Raw genomic sequence first — 19,482 nt, 5'->3', positions numbered from 1 at the left:
CATATTCCAGCGGCGGTCCGGACCCATTTTCTTGAAGGAGATTCCCAAATCCCAAATCCCGGTCGTTGGTCACCTCCTAGCAAAGGGTGAGAGGAGAAAACGCGGAAACTTGGACCCACTCCCAATCGTTCCACGCGTTTCGGGTGGGACCCTGTTCTTGTTGGGTCCGGTGAGGGTCCGGGTCCTCTTCTTTCTCTTTCTAGAACGTTAATAAAAACCAAGCCGCCCCCACCACCCTTCTATCTCTCTCTCTCTGCCCACTTGTGGCTTGTCCAAATGATGGGGCCTCTGCAGCTCTCCTCTTCCTCTCCTCCGTGTTCTCCTCATGGCGTCTCCATAAATGAATTCTAGAGTCTTTCCTTCTCTCTCCCTATCTTTCTGTTTCTATCTTATCATCCGGAGGATGTCGCAGAAACGGCAGCCGGAGAGCGAGGAAGGCTCCGGCGGGCGCTCTCCGGAGGAGAAGCGCCGGAGAGTCCCCCTTTGGTCTAGGTAATCGCCCCTTCTCCTCTTCTTCGGTTAGGGTTAGGGTTTTCGCTACGTGCTGATTCTCTTTTGCCCTTTTTCTCTGTTGGGATTCATGGGGTGTTTAAAGCGTGATAAGGGAGGTAATGAGTAACAACAACATCCAGAAGTTCGTCTCTGCCTTGGAGCCCCTGTTCCGCCGCGTCGTAAGTCGATTCCTTCCACTTCCCGTAGTTTTTTTTTTGTTGCGTTTTTGTGGCGTATATTAGGGGAAATTCTGTGTTTTTTTTTCATTCGTTTTTCGCGGTCTGGCGAGTCCATTGGGGTGAAATTTGTATTTGGTAGGTGTCGGGATTTGGTGATGGTGTGATCGAGGCGATTGAGGATTGTCTGGGATATGCATGAAAGAGAGCAATGTCATCGTTAGTCGCTAGTTGGAGATGCATTTTCTCGTGTCATGATCTGTTAGTGTAGAAGAAGGTTAGAGGAGTTTGATGAGTGAGTTGTGAATGATATTAGTCGGTGAGGAAGTTGTGAAGTGACATAGATAACAGAACCCAAATTGATTGTTTGGCGGTATGTCATGGGTTCTATCATGAAGGGTCCTATGGTGTCAAGGAAGATAGATGAAATGAAAAAAAAAGAAAAGAAAAATGTGGGGGCTCCGTTGCAACTATGCTCTAAGGAACTCAGTCAGCTGGTTGTTCGCGAGTTGGATCATGGAAACCCTCTTGAGAATGAGAATATTGCCATTGCTGAAGATTGCTTTGATGTATGAAACAGGTAGGAGTTATTGTTTGACCATGGTAGGCGGCATTATTCTACACGGGGTTAGATTAATGTTCACGGAAAGGATATATTTGGATCACTCGGATGGGCATGTGATGATGCATCATCTATCTGACACGTGACTTTTCAAAAGAACTTGATTAACATGCACTAGTTTGTTCTGAAGAGATGAATGCTGTCTAGTTTGTATCAATCATGTTACAGGACAGAATAAGCAAGTGAAAAAAGAGAAAATAAAAACAAGAGGGGAATGGCATATCACCTCTAGAAAAATAATGCTCAATATTATGTATAAATGTACCTTTAGGATCCTTTAGTCCATGTTGGTGATAATAGATTTGTAATACTTCTTAACAATGTTATACTAGCATCTCATTTGAGGGCATGTTTATTTCCTTGTACATTACCTTAACCTTATGATGGCTAACTACTTTGTAAACAAGAATTTGGTGATTAATAGAGAAGTCCTCATAACTCTTCATAATTTGAGAAAATTGCACGTATCTAGATCTAATCATGGTCATTTGGATGGGTACTGCTAATTGGATTCACACACATTTACATGCAATTCAGTGTTCATCATAAGTATCTGGATCTGTTGTTTTGATTCAGAACTGAGTTTCTTGTTCTTGACTCATGTTTGGTTTCAAATTTGAATTATCGAATTTGCATCCTATGACCATCCACGTATCAAATGCTTCATGATCTACCAAGTGTGTTCTGAGTTCATGCGATTCGATGATTTGAACCCAGTGAGTCCTAGAATTGATCTTCATAGTGTGTGCACATACCAAATTGGTTTGTCTGAATGTTTTGGTCTTGGTTGAAACTCTGCAATCAAAATTTATATGCATATTACTTTTGAAATTATTTTGGTTCATGCTCTATTTAATTTTAAGTGTTGGGCTGAGTTCATTAGGTCAAATTTGAGTCATGACTGGTTCTGTGGCAAACTTGAAAATTCTAAAATAACTGTAACAAGTTTTGCAAGGCATAATTAGGGGTGCTTAGTCCCTAGGACCTAATATCTATTCAAAAGGGTTAGGGTCTACATTGTCCAACCTATCCTATATCTTCCACCTTTCATCCTTCTATCTTTGAAACCTTGCTCTAAGGCTTTCCCACAAACTAAATATTGAACAATGCCATAAGAGAGAATGATACTCCATAATTCTCCAAAATCATTAGATTAGGTGTATTGCTTTTAGATTTACTCAAGGTATCGGATCTGGACATTTAGCCTGTGAAATCAGGTGTATCATGTTCTTAGCTTGTTGAACAATTAATTTGGTTTTGGATGGTTTAATGTACTTGATATCAATGCCTTTTTCAAAATCTGATTTTAGTGTTAAAACATATACTATTAATGGTTCATGACCATATAATCAGCTGCTAGACATGTGTTCAGGCTAAATTTTACCATAAAAATAGTCTAAAGGCTGATTGCTATCAGTACCATAGTTGGTTGACTGATATTATCATACTAGCCACTTAACTTTCTATCCAAGTCTTTTTTCCAGGTCTGCATAACTATGTGTTGTAGTGTTAAATTTATTAGTTTCATTATTCAACCTGCTGACAGCATGCATTTCTACTTGTGTTGTCATAAGCTGTGTTTTTCACTTGTTACATTATTTTCTTTTCTAAGTTTTTGAGTTTCAATGTATCAATTCGTTTGGCTGCTTTGTTTCTTCTACATCCGCTGTGAAACCTGCTCCTTCTATTCTTGACATGGCCATGGAATCACATAAGGGACTTCCCTGTGGTGATACATGCACAAGATGGAGACACCACTAGTAACCCATTCCAATCCCTTCATTGAACTTGCATCTACTGATTACAAAGATGACCTTGATTATGTGTAGAACTCTTCTCTTCATGACCACTTCCCAATACTTGTCCTCAAGTTTTATAAAGTACAATGAAGGAACATTTTATACACAATAGAGCACTATCACCGATATCGGCGATATTTTCAAAATATCATGAGAAATCTCGATATTTTAAGGTAGCCGATATTAAAGGTCATATCTCGTGACATTTTTGGGAAAACTCTATTTTTTTATTTTAAGTTTGCATTTCCTATTTTTTTGTTTCTTTTATATTTGAAAACCTTCAAAACATGTTTCTTTATATTTTTTGAAGAAAAATAATGCAAAACTTATTATTTTCTTAGCTTTTTTGTTGTTATTTATACTTTTTTTCAATTTTTTAAACTCACAAGATATTCTCGAGATTTATCAACTTTTGAAAATCTCTTTGAGAAATACCCTCGCTAAGAAATTACCTTTAACAATACATGTGACTATGCAATAAGTAGTGTGGACAAATCTATCATATTGAGGGATAACCATCTAGCTGAACGTGCTTTAATATACCTATCAATCCCTCCAGCGTAGCCTTGAGTATGCAGTCCATGAGTAGAAAATGCCAAATGGAAAGAAAAGTGGTGGTTACAATTAAGGTTGTAAGTATCGTATCGTTACCCATATCGGTCGGGGCCAAAACTGAATTATATCATATCGTACTTTTTTAATAAATATTTTTCAAAAGATCCAAAATAAGCAAAAAAAATAAAATAAAAAATAAGCAAAAATTCTAAAAAAATCATATCGCATGAAACAATGATGAATTGCACAAAATACAACCATAAAATCACATATGAAGCATTTGTGTTTCTATGAGCTGCATAAGACATCATCAAACATCAACTACCTCAAAATAACAATGAAAAATATTAAATATTTTATATTACATAAAAAAATATATTATTACAATAGTTGCACTCGATTTTCTATCAGTTTTCACTCATTACAAGAGTGCCCCATTGCCATGCCAGATCATCTTATGCCATTTTTTTTGAGGAGTGTGAAGCCTGATTTCTATCTTGATATAAATCTTCAAATTTGGAGAGTATGTTTGTAATTTTATTCATAATAAATATTTTTTACTTTAACCCATTTTTTTAATGAAAAATGGTGGAGATGCACTTTTTTTTACTTTAACCCTGTTCTTTGGGTGAAAAAATGGTAGAAATGCACTTCTAATGGCCTCTAGACATATGGGGAAGTCAGCCCTCAAAAGGTATTTAAAACTCAAAATGAAAAAAGTAACTTTTAGCCTTTTTAAAGTGCGCCTAAGGTGTATCGTACGATACACCCTATATCGTATGATACAACACGCCACGATACAGGGGGTGTATCGTACGATAGACACTCGTATCGCACTATGAGTGTGTATTGTATCGCAAAACCCAAAAGTAACGATACATATCGTACGATACAATATGATACTTACAACACGGGTTACAATAAACAATTTGCCTGAGCTTATGCTTGTGTTAAATCACTATGTTAGATGTCACATGGTTATTATCATGTCCATGAAGAACAAAGTCATTGTAACTTAAGAATGATGAACGTTAAGAGTTCGAACTTCAAATCAAGCATGTTGTGCACACTTGGAGATAGGAGTTTTAACATGTTTCCAATAGAACAACTTCTAGAAAGCCTACTTTGCCACCATGCTAAAATTTCATCATTTAATTAACAATCTCTAACTCATGTAATTGATGGTGTATCATTTTGACACTCTTTAGTACACAAGCATATGAAACATTACAACAACAACAACAATAACTACGCCTTCATCTCAAAACAATTGGGGTCGGCGATATGAACCAAAAAAGAAAATCATTTTGGGTCTTCCACATGAATCCTTCTCCTCCAATCATTTCTATCCAATGCCATGTCCTTGGTGAGGTTCAAAGCATTCATATCCTTTCCTATCATCTCTATCCAAGTCTTCCTAGGCCTACCCCGACCTCTTTTAACTAATATATATTTCCCATTTCTCTATCCTTCTAAGTGGAGCATCATTAGGCCTTCACCGAATATATCCAAACCACCGTAAACGATTCTCTCTCATCTTATTTTCAATGGGTGCAACGCCTACCTTCTTACGTATCTCCTCGTTCCGAATCTTATCTTTTATTGTATTTTCATACATCCATCTAAGCATACACATCTCAACTACACTCATTTTTTGAATATGACGTCTCTTGGCAGCCCAACATTCCATACCATATAGTAAAGCGGGCTTAATAGTCGTCCTATAAAACTTTCCCTTCAACCGCAATGGCATTCTACGATCGCACAATACTCCAGGTACACTTTTCCATTTCATGCACCCAACCTTTATCCTATGATTTACATCTCCATCAATTTCTCCGTACTTCTAAATGATAGATCCCAAATATTTGAAACAATCATCCACCGATATTTCTTGCTCACCAAGCTTCACTACACTCCCATCACTACTTCGTTGCTTACTAAACCGACATTCCATATTTTCTGTCTTACTCTTACTCAACTTAAAACCTCTTGCTTCCAATGTCTGTCTCCATAATTCTAACTTAGCATTAACCTCGGCTCTAGACTCATCAATCAAAACAATATCATCAGCAAATAACATACATCACGGCACATTTTTTTGAATTGATCTCGTAAGCTTATCCATCAATATAGCAAATAGGAAAGGGCTTAAAGCAGATCCTTGATGTAACCCAACCATTATAGGAAAATTGGTTGTCACCCCTCTATAAGTGCGGACATTGGTTACTACTCCTTCATACATATCTTTAATTATACTAATGTACTTGAGAGAAACACCTTTCTTCATCATTGTCCACCAGAGAACGTCCCTAGGTACTCTATCGTATGCCTTCTCCAAATCAATAAAAACCATATGCAAATCTTTGTTCCTCTCTCTATTTCTCTCAATAAGTTGTCTAAGAAGATGTATAGCTTCCATAGTTGATCTTCCAGGCATAAAACCAAATTGATTCTCCGATATCATGACAACCTTTCTCAACCTAGACTCAATCACCCTTTTCCAAAGTTTTATAGTATGACTCATGAGTTTTATACCACGTTAGTTTGTGCAATCATCTTGTATATCACCCTTATTCTTATATAAAGGCACCAAAGTACTCTTCCTCCACTCATTAGGCATCTTATTTGTCCGCCAAATCTTGTTAAAAAGATTTGTCAACCATTCTAAACCTTTCTCTCCCAAGCATTTTCAAGCCTCGATAGGTATACCATTTGGGCCAACTGCCCTTCTTGATTTCATTTTCTTCAAAGCCTCTGCAATTTCTTTCTTTTGAAATCTTGCGCATGAAGTCATGATTCATCTCATGAAAAGGAATGGAGAAGTCTTCAAGATCCTGAGCATGACTTCCATTAAATAGCTTATCAAAATAATCTTTCCATCTCTCCTTAATCTCTTCATCTTTGACTAAAACCCTTTGCGTTTCATCTTTGATACATCTAACCATAATCAGATCCCTCGATTTCCTATCTCTCGTCTTTGCAAGCCTATAACTATCCTTCTCACCCTCTTTGGTATCCAACTTGTCATAAACCTCTTTATCTACCTTATCTCTCGCGTTTCGAACTACTTTTTTAGCTTCCTTCTTTGCTAGCATATACTTCTCCAAATTCTCATTATCACGACTCTTAGATTTCTATAACACTCTCTTTTAACCTTAATAGCTAATTTGACATCCTTGTTCCACCATGATGTATCCTTACCTAGCGGTGCACCGTCTTTAGACTCACCCAATACCTCCTTAGCCACTTTTCTCATGCCACCCGCTATCCTATGTCACATGGGTGCGGGTGCGGGGATTCGGCACTTCCAAAAAACCCGGGTGCGGGGGTGCGGCAGGGGCAAAAATGTAAAAAAAAATATATATATATATATATCATGTATAATGTATATGTATGAATGTATGGTAGCTGTTAAGGTCCATGACATTTATTTCCAACTTACTTTTTACCATTTTTTTATCTTATATGGTTGTCCCCAAAGATGAAAGTGATGAGTTGTGGAGCCTGATTCATTGTTTTTGCCCTTGCAGGAAGGGGGCTCCGGGGGCTCCCCCCGGCGCGGGTCCCGCTGCGCGGTCAGCGGGCGGGGGTCCAGGGGGGGCCGCCCCTGGCGGGGGGTTATAAGGGAGCAGTGGCCCCCCAAAGATTTTTTTTAAAATTCCGCAGCCCATTTCATAGGGCAAAATTTTTTTAAAAAAAAAAATCCAAAAAAGGACAAAAATGACCCTGAGTGCGGTCAATGCACCCAGGGTCGGGTTGACTGCACCCGCACCCGCACCCGCACCCACGTCGAGTCGCGTCGACGTGGGTGCGGCACCCTGCTAGCCGAATCCCTGTGACATAGCCGCTATCTTATTCCACATTGATTCTGAATCCTCGTCGAGACACCAATCACCTTCCTTAACTACCTGCTCTACAAACATTCATTGTCTATGTCACATGGGTGCGGGTGCGGGGATGCGGCACTTTCAAAAAACCCGGGTGCGGGGGTGCGGCAGGGGCAAAAATGTAAAAAAAATTCTATATATATATATAATTTTGAAGTTTTAACAGTTTAACATTTAACAGTTAACATTGTCATCTATGTCATAGGGATTCGGCTAGCAGAGTGCCGCACCCGCGTCGACGCGACTCGATGCGGGTGCGGCACCGGGTGCGGTCAACGAGACTTTGGGTGAGTTGACCGCACCCAGGGTCATTTTGGTTCATTTTTTTGGGTTTTTTTAAATTTTTTTTCGGAACAAAAACACAAAAAGGATGAAGAAAAGTTATGGACCAACGAGTGATGTGTTTCTTATCCTTCTTTGTTATTGTTAGGTAGGTAGAATGGAAGAAGAAATACGTGCAGAGAGGCGAACCGCATCTCGTGGCGATGCGAGTCGAGGGGCTTTTGCAGGGGGCAGAAAGCTCTGGTCTTCTTCGATGTGGGATTTCCATTGCGGGTGCTGCTGCTGCTCATGATGGCTTTGAGGAGCCTCCATTTAACATTTGCTCCCTCTGTTAACCTGATTTTTCTTCTGAACGCACAGACGAAATGGGCAGAGAGAGAGAGAGAGAGAGAGAGAGAGAGAGAGAGAGAGAGAGAGAGAGAGAGGCGTCTACTGTTTCCTATCGGTCTAGGCCTGTCCTGCAGCGTGTATGCGATGAACCCGAAAAGTGTGCCGAGGGTTGAATTATTAAAAGACGAAGCTGTCGATTTAGCTTTCGTATCTTATTCATTTATTGTGCACACTGTTTGAAGCTTTTGAGTGTCAAGATTAGGGGTATCAACGGGTCGGGTTTACTCGGACCCGACCTGTACCAAGCCTTATAAGGTCAGGTATAGTGATAAATAAGAAGACCTGATTAAGATTCAGGTTCAGACCCGAAGATTCGATTAATCCCAGTATAGTTTGTGAAATTTTATGTCAGACCCAGACCTGACCTGTGTTTCGATTAAGACTCGCAATTTCTCAATGTAAATATGATAAAAAACAATAGTTTATCCGATATGGCCTGAGTCTAGTTCATGTAGTTTTTATCGAGTTTGAGTATGGTTTTTCTTATGATGAATCTGCTTGGACCCCCGCCCGCTGACCGCGCAGCTGGACCCACGTCGGAGGGAACCCCCGGACCTCCCTTTTATATATATATATATTTACAATTTTGCCCCTACCGCACCCCCGCACCTGGGTTTTTTGGAAGTGCCGAATCCTCGCACCCGCACCCGCACCCGCACCCATGTGACATAGATTGTCATAATATGATTCATCATGCATGCAGTATATCAACCTAAATATCAAATTATCAATCAAATAAGTAAAACAATTACATAAATCGACCTAAATATCAATCAAATAAGTAAAGTATAAAAGAACTAAATTACATACCAAAGTATATCCTGATGAAGTAATGGATGTTAATAATCTTCTTCTTCATCATCAAATGCATTATTAGAAGGAATACTGGGCTCAGCTAAATCCATGTTTGTTATGTTGAAATCATGTTCTCCCTCGAAGTCACACTCTTCTGGGTTTACATCCCAAAATTTGGATGTTCCTTGTCGGCGTTATAAATCTAATTTGAAAATGATAAATACAATAAAAGTATATTTAAATGAAAACTAAGAAATAATCAAATAACTAAGAGAGCAAATTAGTACCTGTATTCATCATTGCTTCGCGAAAGTAATCGAAGATTTGAATGAACATATACTAAATCCTCTACACGCTTGCTGGTGAGTTTGTTTCTCATCATGTTGTGGATTTGAGAATATGTGCTTCAATTTCTTTCACAACAAGATGAACTAGCAGGCTGCGATAGCAATCTTAATGCAAGACGTTGGAGAAGAGGTGTTTCTGATCCAAATGTTGACCACCATGTGATAGGATCTATATTATCTTCTTCTCTCGCGAATAATGCCGGTCCATATAATCTCGAAGATGAAAATTTTCCAAACTCTTGTATGACTTGATGTAGAAGATATGCTTCTGGAAAAAGTCTTGTCATACACATATTTCTATGTCTTGATAGCTCTGGGTCTAAATTTGGAGGGACACGACCAATACCACCAGCCCGCCACTTATTTGCATAATATTTTGGATTAAGAGAATGTGCCATGCAATGCAAAGGAGTGTTGCTCTTATCCCATCTTCTGACTAAAATTGAATGAATATGATTAAAAAAATCTGAATCATCCAATGCAGGATTTTTTTCTTCATGCTCGAAAACTATAGCTTGTATTTTTTCAATCATATTATCCCACATTTCATAAAATCTGTGAAGCATGGGTTCATCCTTATTAACTTCTCTTAATATTTCCCAAATAGGTTGCGTAAATTGAAGGAAGTATACCACTTTGTCCCAAAACTCATCATCAAGAATGAATTTTTTAATTTCTTGAGCCTTGATATCATCATCAACACGATAGAATGTCTAATTTTCATCAGTGACCATGTTAATCAAAGCATTCTTCACTCTTTTAATCTTCTTCATCATCACAATGATGGACGCAAAACGTGTTTCAGCGACCTTCAACAATTTTAAATAAGAATGCCTATTAAATATAGCATTAACACAATGGTGGTTAACAACAAAATTCCTAATGCTTTTGACATTTCTTTCTAAATCTTCAATCCATGAACATAAAACATATGCTTGTGAATTTTCTTCTTCTTTGGGGTTGCAGATGCTTTTTAGGGCTAGATTTAAGCTGTGTGCTACACAGGGAGTCCAAAAAATATGAGGGTACTCACTCTCCAAACTCAACGCTGCACTTTTACAAACTGGAGCGTTGTCTGTAATGATTTGTACCACTTTCTGATCACCCAATTCTTTTATCACTTCTATAAACAATCCCTTCAAATACTCTGCATTTTTATATTCCCCAGATGCATCAACTACTTTCAAGAATATTGGGCCACTAAGTGAACAAGCAATGAAATTGATTAATGGACGCCTTTGAATATATGTCCATCCATCAGACACAATAGAAACTCCATTTTGCTCCCATGAATATTTTTTAATCTCTAGCAACCTCTCCACATTTGCCTTCTCTTCTACAAGAAGTGTGGTTCGTATTTTTTCTGAACTTGGAGGCACATAACCACTCAAATTACAATTTGCCAAGGATGTTACTAAATCCTTCCAATAAGGATTTCTAGTCGCATTAAATGGGAGTGAACCAGAATAAAAATACCTCCCAACTTTTCTATCCAATTATTCTCTTCCATATGTATTGAATGTTGCTTGTATCGTTCCTCTACCTCCTACATTGACTTTTTTTTTTTTTTTCCAGCATCTTCTTGGTGGCTTGCAAATGGCACACTGACTGCAGAAGAATCGGCCATTGCCTTTCTCTTCTCATATTCTTCTTGTATTTTCTTGTATTGTCTTCGCATTGCTTCATCAACTTTTCTGCAACTGAAATGCCATGTCCTGGTATCTTCAACAAATGAGCCTTCACTCTTGTGTAAGACCCAACAGAATCTCTTTCGTAGAGCTTGCATCAAAATCTCTTGTTTCCACCACTTCCTTTTCTAGTTTTTGCAAGTTTATCTACATGTACCCATAGTGGCCCCATATCATCAATCCCACTGCAACTATCAGCAAAACTAGCAGCAGAACTCACATGTTGGGATGAGGATGACGCAAGTCCTTTCCCTTTATCCGTCATTTTTATCCTGAAAACACAAAAAAAATACATTAAAATTTTCAAATCAATTATACTCGATCCTCTCCCCCTGTCGAAAACACAGGGAGAAGGAGAGGCTCAGCCCCTCCCTTGCCAACCCAATAAGAGAGCGAGAGCGAGGGGGGCTCGGCCCCTCCCCTGCCGAAAACAGAGGGAGCAGGGGGAGGGGGGGGGGGGGCTCGGTCCCTCCCCTGTCGACCCAAAAAGAGAGCCAGAGGGGGGAGGGGCTCGACCCTTCCCCTGTCGACCCAAAAAAAGAGCCAGAGGGGGGGGGGACTCGGCCCCTCCTGTGCCAAAAAACGAGGGAGCAAGGGGGGCTCTGCCCCTCCCCTGCCGACCCAACAAGAGACCGAGAGGAGGGGGGGGGGGCTTGGCCCTTTCCCAGTCGACCCAACAAGAGAGCGAGAAGGGAACGGGGTGCTCGCCCCCTCCCCTGCCGACCCAAGAAGAGAGTGAGCGAGGGTACATACCTGCGAAAAGAGAGGAGGAGCCTGGGAGGCGGAGCTGGGGCGACGATGGAAGAGAGCTCGAGCTTAGGGGGAGAGGAGAGGAGAGATTAGGGCAAATTTTTTTTTTGCCCTAATCCTCCTTTTCATCGGGTTTTTTTTTACGCCCAAACAGTGGACAAAAATGACCCTGGGTGCATTGACCGCACCCAGGGTCGTGTTGACCACACCCAGTGCCGCACCCTCACGCGCACCCGCGTCGCGTCGACGCGGGTGCAGCACCTGTTTTGCCGAGTCCCTGTGACATAGTTCCTTGTTTAGCTCCTTTCAGTGCCCACCACTTAATTCTAGGATCTATCCTATGTCTATCTCTTTTGCAGCATTTTCTAATTCTAAGATCTAAAATTAAGACTCTATGTTGTGTAGCTACACTTTCTCCCAGTATAACCTTACAATCAGTATAACCTTACAATCGATGCAACGACCCCTATCTCTCTTTCTAAGTAGGAAAAAATCTATATGACTTGTATTAACCCCACTTTTAAATGTTACTAGGTGAGACTCTCTCTTCCTAAACCAAGTGTTAGATAAGATCATATCATAGGACAAACCAAAATCTAAAATCCTTTCTCCACTTTCGATTCTTTCTCCTATACCATAGCCTCCATGGATACTCTCAAATCCATCCCTACTAATGCCTACATGTCCATTAAGGTCACCGCCGATGAAAAACTTTTCTCCATAAGATATCTCTTGTACTACTCCATCTGAATGTTCCCAAAATTGACGCTTAATAGAATCATCTAAACCTACTTGAGGTGCATAACCACTAATAATATTAATAATATCTGTACCTAATACTAATTTAATAAGTAAAATCCTATCACCCTTCCTACGGATCTCAACTACATTATCTATAAACTCACGACTCATAACAATCCCTACTCCATTCTTATTCCTATTTATTCCTGTATACCAAATTTTATATCCCCAAGGTTCTATCACTTTTGCTTTCTCACCTACCCATTTGGTCTCTTGTAGACATAAAATATCAATCTTTGTTCTGCACATAACATCTACTAACTCTACCAACTTACCAGTTAAAGACCCTATGTTCCAAGTGGCTAACCTAATTTTATGGTATTGGACTAACTTCTTTACCCCCACCCGTCCAACAAAGTGAGGGAACCCTTGCCTATTTGACACCACACCCAGGCGCCGGTGTGACGCGTCGCTTCTGGGCGACGACCTAGCAACCCTTGCCCATTTATCACTGTCTTCGGGCCTATAGAGTACAACGCGTCACTCAGTAGGGAACGCCCCCAACGAAATTCTCATATTGGTTCATATTCATAGGGTATGGCTAAGTTTTTATGCTGGCTGTCACTGGCCTACCACAACCCTCCTCCTTTATCCGGGCTTGGAACCGGCAATGTATAACTAAACAGTTATACACATTCAGAAAATATTAAATAACCATTGATTGCTTTATAACATTATAAAATAAGATATTTTAAGATCCTTATTTTTTAAAAGTGACATTCATGATATGGGTTTAATGCAAAACTTACCACTCAGACCTTTAATACGTGCCATTTTAGCTGCCAAATGAGTATTACGATGTATTTTACCTGATGTGGGTTAACTGTGTCTTCAAGCTTCAAACGTGAGCAGATTTTTGTTGTAACAGCTGGGTCCTGTTCCTATGGAAAAAGGAAACATAGCTGGTTCCTGCTATTTCTTAAGTTTCAGCCAGTTCTTTTATGTGCATTTGCTGTAAAATTTCAGCAATTTGTTTGTCATGCATGATTTATGTTTGGTGATTAGTCGTTGAGAGAATACAAGAACTGTCATTTCTCAGTTCTCTTTTTGCATTTCTTGAATATTATAATTGATTGTTGTTTCTTTGGTAATGATTATGATTTTAAATGGGCACTCTCGTCTCGGATGTGGATGTATTGCCTTGAGGCTTATGTGTCAGCAAGACTTATGTCATGCCTTCGAGAGGCTATGCAATTGCACTTGGAGACTCATGCTTCATCAAGAACCTTAAACCAGAGTTACCAGTCGAGGAAGCGGGAGCGGGAAGCGAGGCACTTTCAAAAATTTAGGAAGCGGGGAAGCGTGGGACCACTTAGAAGAAAATTCTGAACCGTCTCGGAAACGACCTAGGAAGCGAACCGGAAGCGAACTGGAAGCGAGGGGAAGCGAAAAAAAATGAAAAAAATGGGGGAAGCGAGGGGGAAGCGTGGGGGAAACGTGGGGGAAGCGCTTCCCATAAAAGGGAAGCGCGCTTCCCAAAAAAGGGGGACGCTTCCCCTCACGCTTCGGAAGCGCGACGTTTCGCGCTTCCGAAGCACGCTTCGGGGAAGCGCGCTTCCCCTTTTGCCTAGGCGCTTCCGGTAACTCTGCTTTAAACATCACCAAGGTTGCTCGCTTAGAAGTTGGTTTGAATCTGGTGGCAGTTTTTTATTATGCACACATATGTATACATTCGCATACACTACACACACATGTATGCATATAAGTATGTACCTGTGTATCTATGTATGTGTATATATGTAGGTATTCATAATACATATATATGTGTATATGTAGCCTATATGAAAAATGTTACCACAAATTTCTTGTGGTACCTAACTGTAGTGGTTTATCCTTTCAGGTTCATGAAGAAATAGAACTTGCATTAAAAAATTATCCAGCCAACAAACTCCGGTGAGCATTTTCTAATTGAGTACTTTATTCTTCTAATCATGATTGAGTGTTTGACTGCTATTCTTCAGATTTTCATAAATCATATTGTTGGCTGTTTTTGCAGATCTTGTGCAAAACAAATTCATCCATCTTGTTCAAAAAGTTTGCAACTACGGTTCACCAATAAACTTTCCCTTCCAATTTTTACTGGTAGCAGAATTGAAGGAGAGGATGGTTCTGCCTTAAGTGTATCACTAGTTGATGCCTTCACTGGACATGTAGTAACTTCAGGTCCTGAATCCTCAGTTAAGGTGGAAATCGTGGTTCTTGAAGGAGATTTTGAAGGCGATGAAGAGAATTGGACATATGATCAATTTAAAACTAATATAGTAAGGGAAAGAGATGGAAGGAGACTACTTATTGGAGGCGATGTGTTTTTAAATCTCAATGCTGCCACTGCCACTGCAGGGGACCTGGTTTTCACTGACAACTCAAGTTGGACAAGGAGCCGCAAATTCAGGCTTGGGGCAAGAGTTGATGCAGGCTTTGTTAATGGGGTGAGGATTAGAGAGGCAATGTCAGAATCTTTTATGGTTAAGGATCACCGTGGAGAATGTGAGTATTACACAGATTTTGATGATATTGCATATGATATGATGTGTTTAAAACATGTTCAAATAATGCTTTTTGATGAACTGCCATAACTTGCTTTTACAAATTAAGATGCACACTGAAATTCCCGTCTCCTGAGCCACCTTTATTTCAAACAAACAACTTTATTTAACAATTTTATTTTACAACCATGCACTTTCTCGACTCCGGTACTTGTGAAGTTAATGCTTTCGATGTAGGAATTTTCGTCCATGTCTTCAGGAGAAAGAGTACATGTGAGTCTTAAACCCTTTGTGGCATACTATTGCAGCTTAAGCATAAGCATATCTATTTTTCAATAGGTTTGTAAAAAAATTATTCTCATTTTCTGCTATGAAAGTCAAACACTGCAACCTCTTCAAGATCCTGGTTGAATCATGCTATAATTACATCTTGACTTCATCTCCTATCAGAAGCATTTGTTAGTAAGATCATGATTTCTTCACATAAATTTTCGAACTATTTGCTAAATCTGTTTTACACTTTTACTTTATAGTGTATGCTTCCTTTTATTCACATGGTTTTTTGTTTGTGTGTGTGTGTGCACACACACATTGCTTTTGTGATTAAGTTTCTTGAAGTCAGTTGCCATTCTAGTTTCTTGTATTATTGAAAATGATTTTTTTTTGTAAAGTATTCTTCTCTTAGATCATGAAGCTGGTTCCAGCTGCTAATTTACACAATGTGCGTTAACTAAGGTAAATGTAAGATGCATGTGAAAATAGAATTCATTCAGGTTGCCACATTAGTAGTGGAAGTAGGAAATGTCAGGAGGAAATGCAAGAATTATAGAAGTTTAATCTTGTTTTTCCACACCCATGTGAATACACATGCACACACTTAAAATTCATGTTCTGGATTGTGTGGATGCCATGTTTCTGATCATAGTTCATGTTGGTTTTCTGTTATGGGTTTGTGTAGGTTTTGGCATGTACTTCCTTAATTGGCAATTTTGAGATAAATATATTCCATGAATATATAATTATATAGCTATAAAACTAAATAAATAAACAAATATATGTATATATAAAGGTCATTTTAGTGCAAATCTTTTAGTGCCATTCTCTGAAATGTTGATTTTTGTTAGGCTGTTCTGGGCGTAGGCAGCTACACCCTACACACATACAGACATGGTTGCTGGAATATGTGAACTTCGTGTGAATGGAGGATGCTAGATGTCATGTTTTCTCGGCCAAAAAGTTTGGTTTTTTGATGCTTCAATGTTTGCAAAAATTCCGTACTGTTGATTTTTAAGCCATAAAAAAAACCTACTTATATGTCGTAACGACGATCCAAGAGCACGTTCCTATAAAACCAAGCATGTAGATTACATCCATACAATTAGATTTTGAAAACCAAAAAAATATAAAATCTGAAATCTTGGTGTACTTGAAAGTTACATATTTCTGGTGCACTCGGTTGAGACTCTCTCTCTCTCTCTCTCTCTCTCTCTCTCTCTCTCTCTCTATATATATATATATATATATATATATATATATATATATATATATATATATATATATATATATATATATATATATATATATATAAAGAGTAAGGTGTAGCTGCCTACACGCAGAAAAATGAACACTTTTTTTTTTTCTGATTGGCAAGCTGGAAAAGATGAACACTCTAGTGAACAGCGCTAAAAATATTTGCGCTAAATCAGCCTTCAGCAGCGTCATGACTGGCACCAAAGAATATTTTAAGCATACACACACTTGCAGCTATAAATATATATAGATATAGATATGAGTACATGTAAAGATGCGTATAGTAAGTTATATATATTTGTAGTGAAAAACTGTGAAATTGAAAACGAATATAATAAAAGCTGTTTTGGAGTATTGCTGATAAAAAGATTAAGGTGCCTTTAAGGTGGTTGGGATGTGGTGTGAAGACCTATCATGGCACCAATAAAATATATTGACATGACACAAGCATAAAGAAATTGTAAGAGATAAAAGTGTTGAAGACTAAGATGGAGGCCTTAAAGAGGAGATGAAATAATGTGGGCGACTGAGGCTGTAGCTCTAGATAGGAAGGAATAAAGAAACAATACTTGTAAAGCCAACTCCTTGTAGTTGGAGTAGGGCTTAACAATGATGTATGATGTTCATAGTGTATATATGAAATCAGTTTGGATTAGAAGATGCAAGTGACTTAATCCCTGGATGAATGTAACTGTTTTTTTGCATTGGATCTGCCGTTTAAACTTAATGCAGTATGTAGTTGTGAGTACACACCAATGCCTCTCTATTCTTAATGTGGTTATCATCAGCTATTTACTTCAGTTGAAAGTAAAGCAAACTGATTGGGCATCTTTCAAATAGTTTACATGGGCTCTTTCCCTTTTATGTGGTACTTTATATCAGTTATTTCTTTCTTTGCAGTATACAAGAAGCATTATCCTCCATTTCTGGCTGATGAAGTCTGGCGTCTTGATAAGATTGGTAAAGATGGCGCCTTTCATAAGCGTCTTAACCATGAGAACATCCACACTGTAAAGGATTTTCTGACACTTCTGTGTATGGATCCTCAGAGACTTCGGAGTGTAATTTTCATCTTCATTCTTTCCTCTTTCTTCTGAAAGTGTCTTTCACTATTATGAAAACACTCAATTGTGAATATGAAGCATGATACGTACTTAAACATGCTATCTTACAATGGTTGGTTTCATTTTCTATTCAGAAAGATCTATCAATTTGAATCAAAAGATTGTGTAAATTGTGACAAAATTTTGGAGTATATGTTTGGGGCAGCTTGAACTTGTCTTGATAAACATGTACTTTTGTGCAAGCATGTCTCTTCAGGCTTTGCAATTTGCAAATTCAGATACTAAATAACCAATCTTATTCACTTTGTATTCAATGCCTTGTTTGGAATGCATAGGTTGAGGTTGCAGTCATGGTTAGGTACAACATTCTAACCTTTGTTTGTAATGTGAAGATACTTGCATGATATCTATTTCCCCCTTGTGGGTTCTGTGTGTATGATTGCATATGTTTGGTTTTTTTCCTCAGATTCTAGGAAGTGGTATGTCCACCAAAATGTGGGAAATTGTGGTAGATCATACCAAAACCTGTGTACTTGACGGGCAGATGTATGTTTATTATCCACGTTCTGACAGAGGAATGGGAATTCTCTTCAATGTTGTGGGTGGACTGCTTGGGGTTCTTCTTCAAGGAAAACTGGTTCCAATGGATGAGCTGACAGACACCCACAAGGCACTTTATCATCTCAATATCACATGCTGTTCTATTTTTCTGATTAACTATCTCTGAAAAAAGGTTGTTTTTCTCTTTTTGTATCAGGTTGATGTGCAAAAACTGGTCAAGGTTGCATACCAAAACTGGGGTGAGGTCAGCTCTTATTATGGGGCAGCTAAACCTGATGGTTCTCTGCAGTTCTCTTCTGTGACTCCTTCCAGACCTCCAGGGCTAGAGTTTCCATCCAGTGATTTATCAGGTCATCACAGTGCAGCTGGATTATGTTTGCCTCATCTAGCTGGATCATCATCTGATGTTTTCTCGTCAATCTTGTCTGCCAGTGCCTTGGGTTTGGATAGATGTCTCATCCCGGGGGCCAGCGAGAACTGTCGGGCATGCAGTCTTTCTTCCCTTGAATCTCTTGTTGGTACTCCATACAATGATCCTGTAGGAGTATACAGAGAGACAGATCCAGTTATATATGATACAGAAATTGAGAGCCAAGATTTCTCATTCGATGAGCATCTGCGGTATTTTGATTCTGATGCTGCCATGCAGTCAAAGACTCGTCATATTGATGCTCAAGAGGATATCGCGGTTGCCATCCATGACTTCCTCGGAACGCCATCAAAGACTTACAATTATAAGGCCCATGCGAGCTGGATGATATTGAGAGCTGTATTGAATTGGAGATTCAGCATAAAGAGGATAGTGAAGAGAAGCAAGATGAGGGAGACATCAAAATTTTGAGATGTGGTAGTGCACAGGAGTAGATGGCATTTGTCAGTGTTGTTACTCTTTCTCATTAGCATCATAGGATCTTAATGGAATACGATTTGCATGTATAGCATCTAGGATTGTAAAGCAATAGAATGTGGTAACCCCGTCGCTTTGGTGGTTTGAAAGTGTAAATACATATAATTACATATAATCATTCTGTATAGATGCAGCTTTGAGCCTGTGGATGGTTTAATGTTTAGAATTCTGCCATTTCTTATTTTTTTATCTTGGATAGAAGAAAAATATGTTCAAAGAAATGCTCACAAAGGGCTCCACTCATCTGGAAGGGGTGACTTGTGAAAATCATCAACTTGAAGGGGCTGTCGCATGTTTGGAACCACAGGAGTGTCCCTTGCACCGAGGCCAAAGCTGGGTTTACTCCT

The 19,482-nt window shown here is 39.1% G+C and overlaps 1 protein-coding gene across 1 annotated transcript; it reads left to right on the top strand.

Annotated features, from left to right (window-relative positions):
- Positions 1-247: 247 nt before the first annotated feature.
- LOC149837506 (calmodulin-binding protein 60 A-like) lies at positions 248-19,278 on the top strand. Its single transcript, XM_090006083.1, has 7 exons — positions 248-492; positions 596-671; positions 14,428-14,480; positions 14,584-15,074; positions 17,504-17,664; positions 18,134-18,337; positions 18,425-19,278. The coding sequence occupies exons 1-7, from the start codon at positions 341-343 to the stop codon at positions 19,067-19,069; spliced, it is 1,782 nt and encodes a 593-aa protein (XP_089862209.1). The 5' UTR covers positions 248-340; the 3' UTR covers positions 19,070-19,278.
- Positions 19,279-19,482: the final 204 nt, after the last annotated feature.

The sequence above is a fragment of the Nuphar pumila genome, chromosome 5 (assembly GCF_984573655.1).
Source record: "Nuphar pumila chromosome 5, dmNupPumi1.hap1.1, whole genome shotgun sequence".
Taxonomy (NCBI): domain Eukaryota; kingdom Viridiplantae; phylum Streptophyta; class Magnoliopsida; order Nymphaeales; family Nymphaeaceae; genus Nuphar; species Nuphar pumila.
This window is presented reverse-complemented; position numbering and strand designations above follow the sequence as displayed.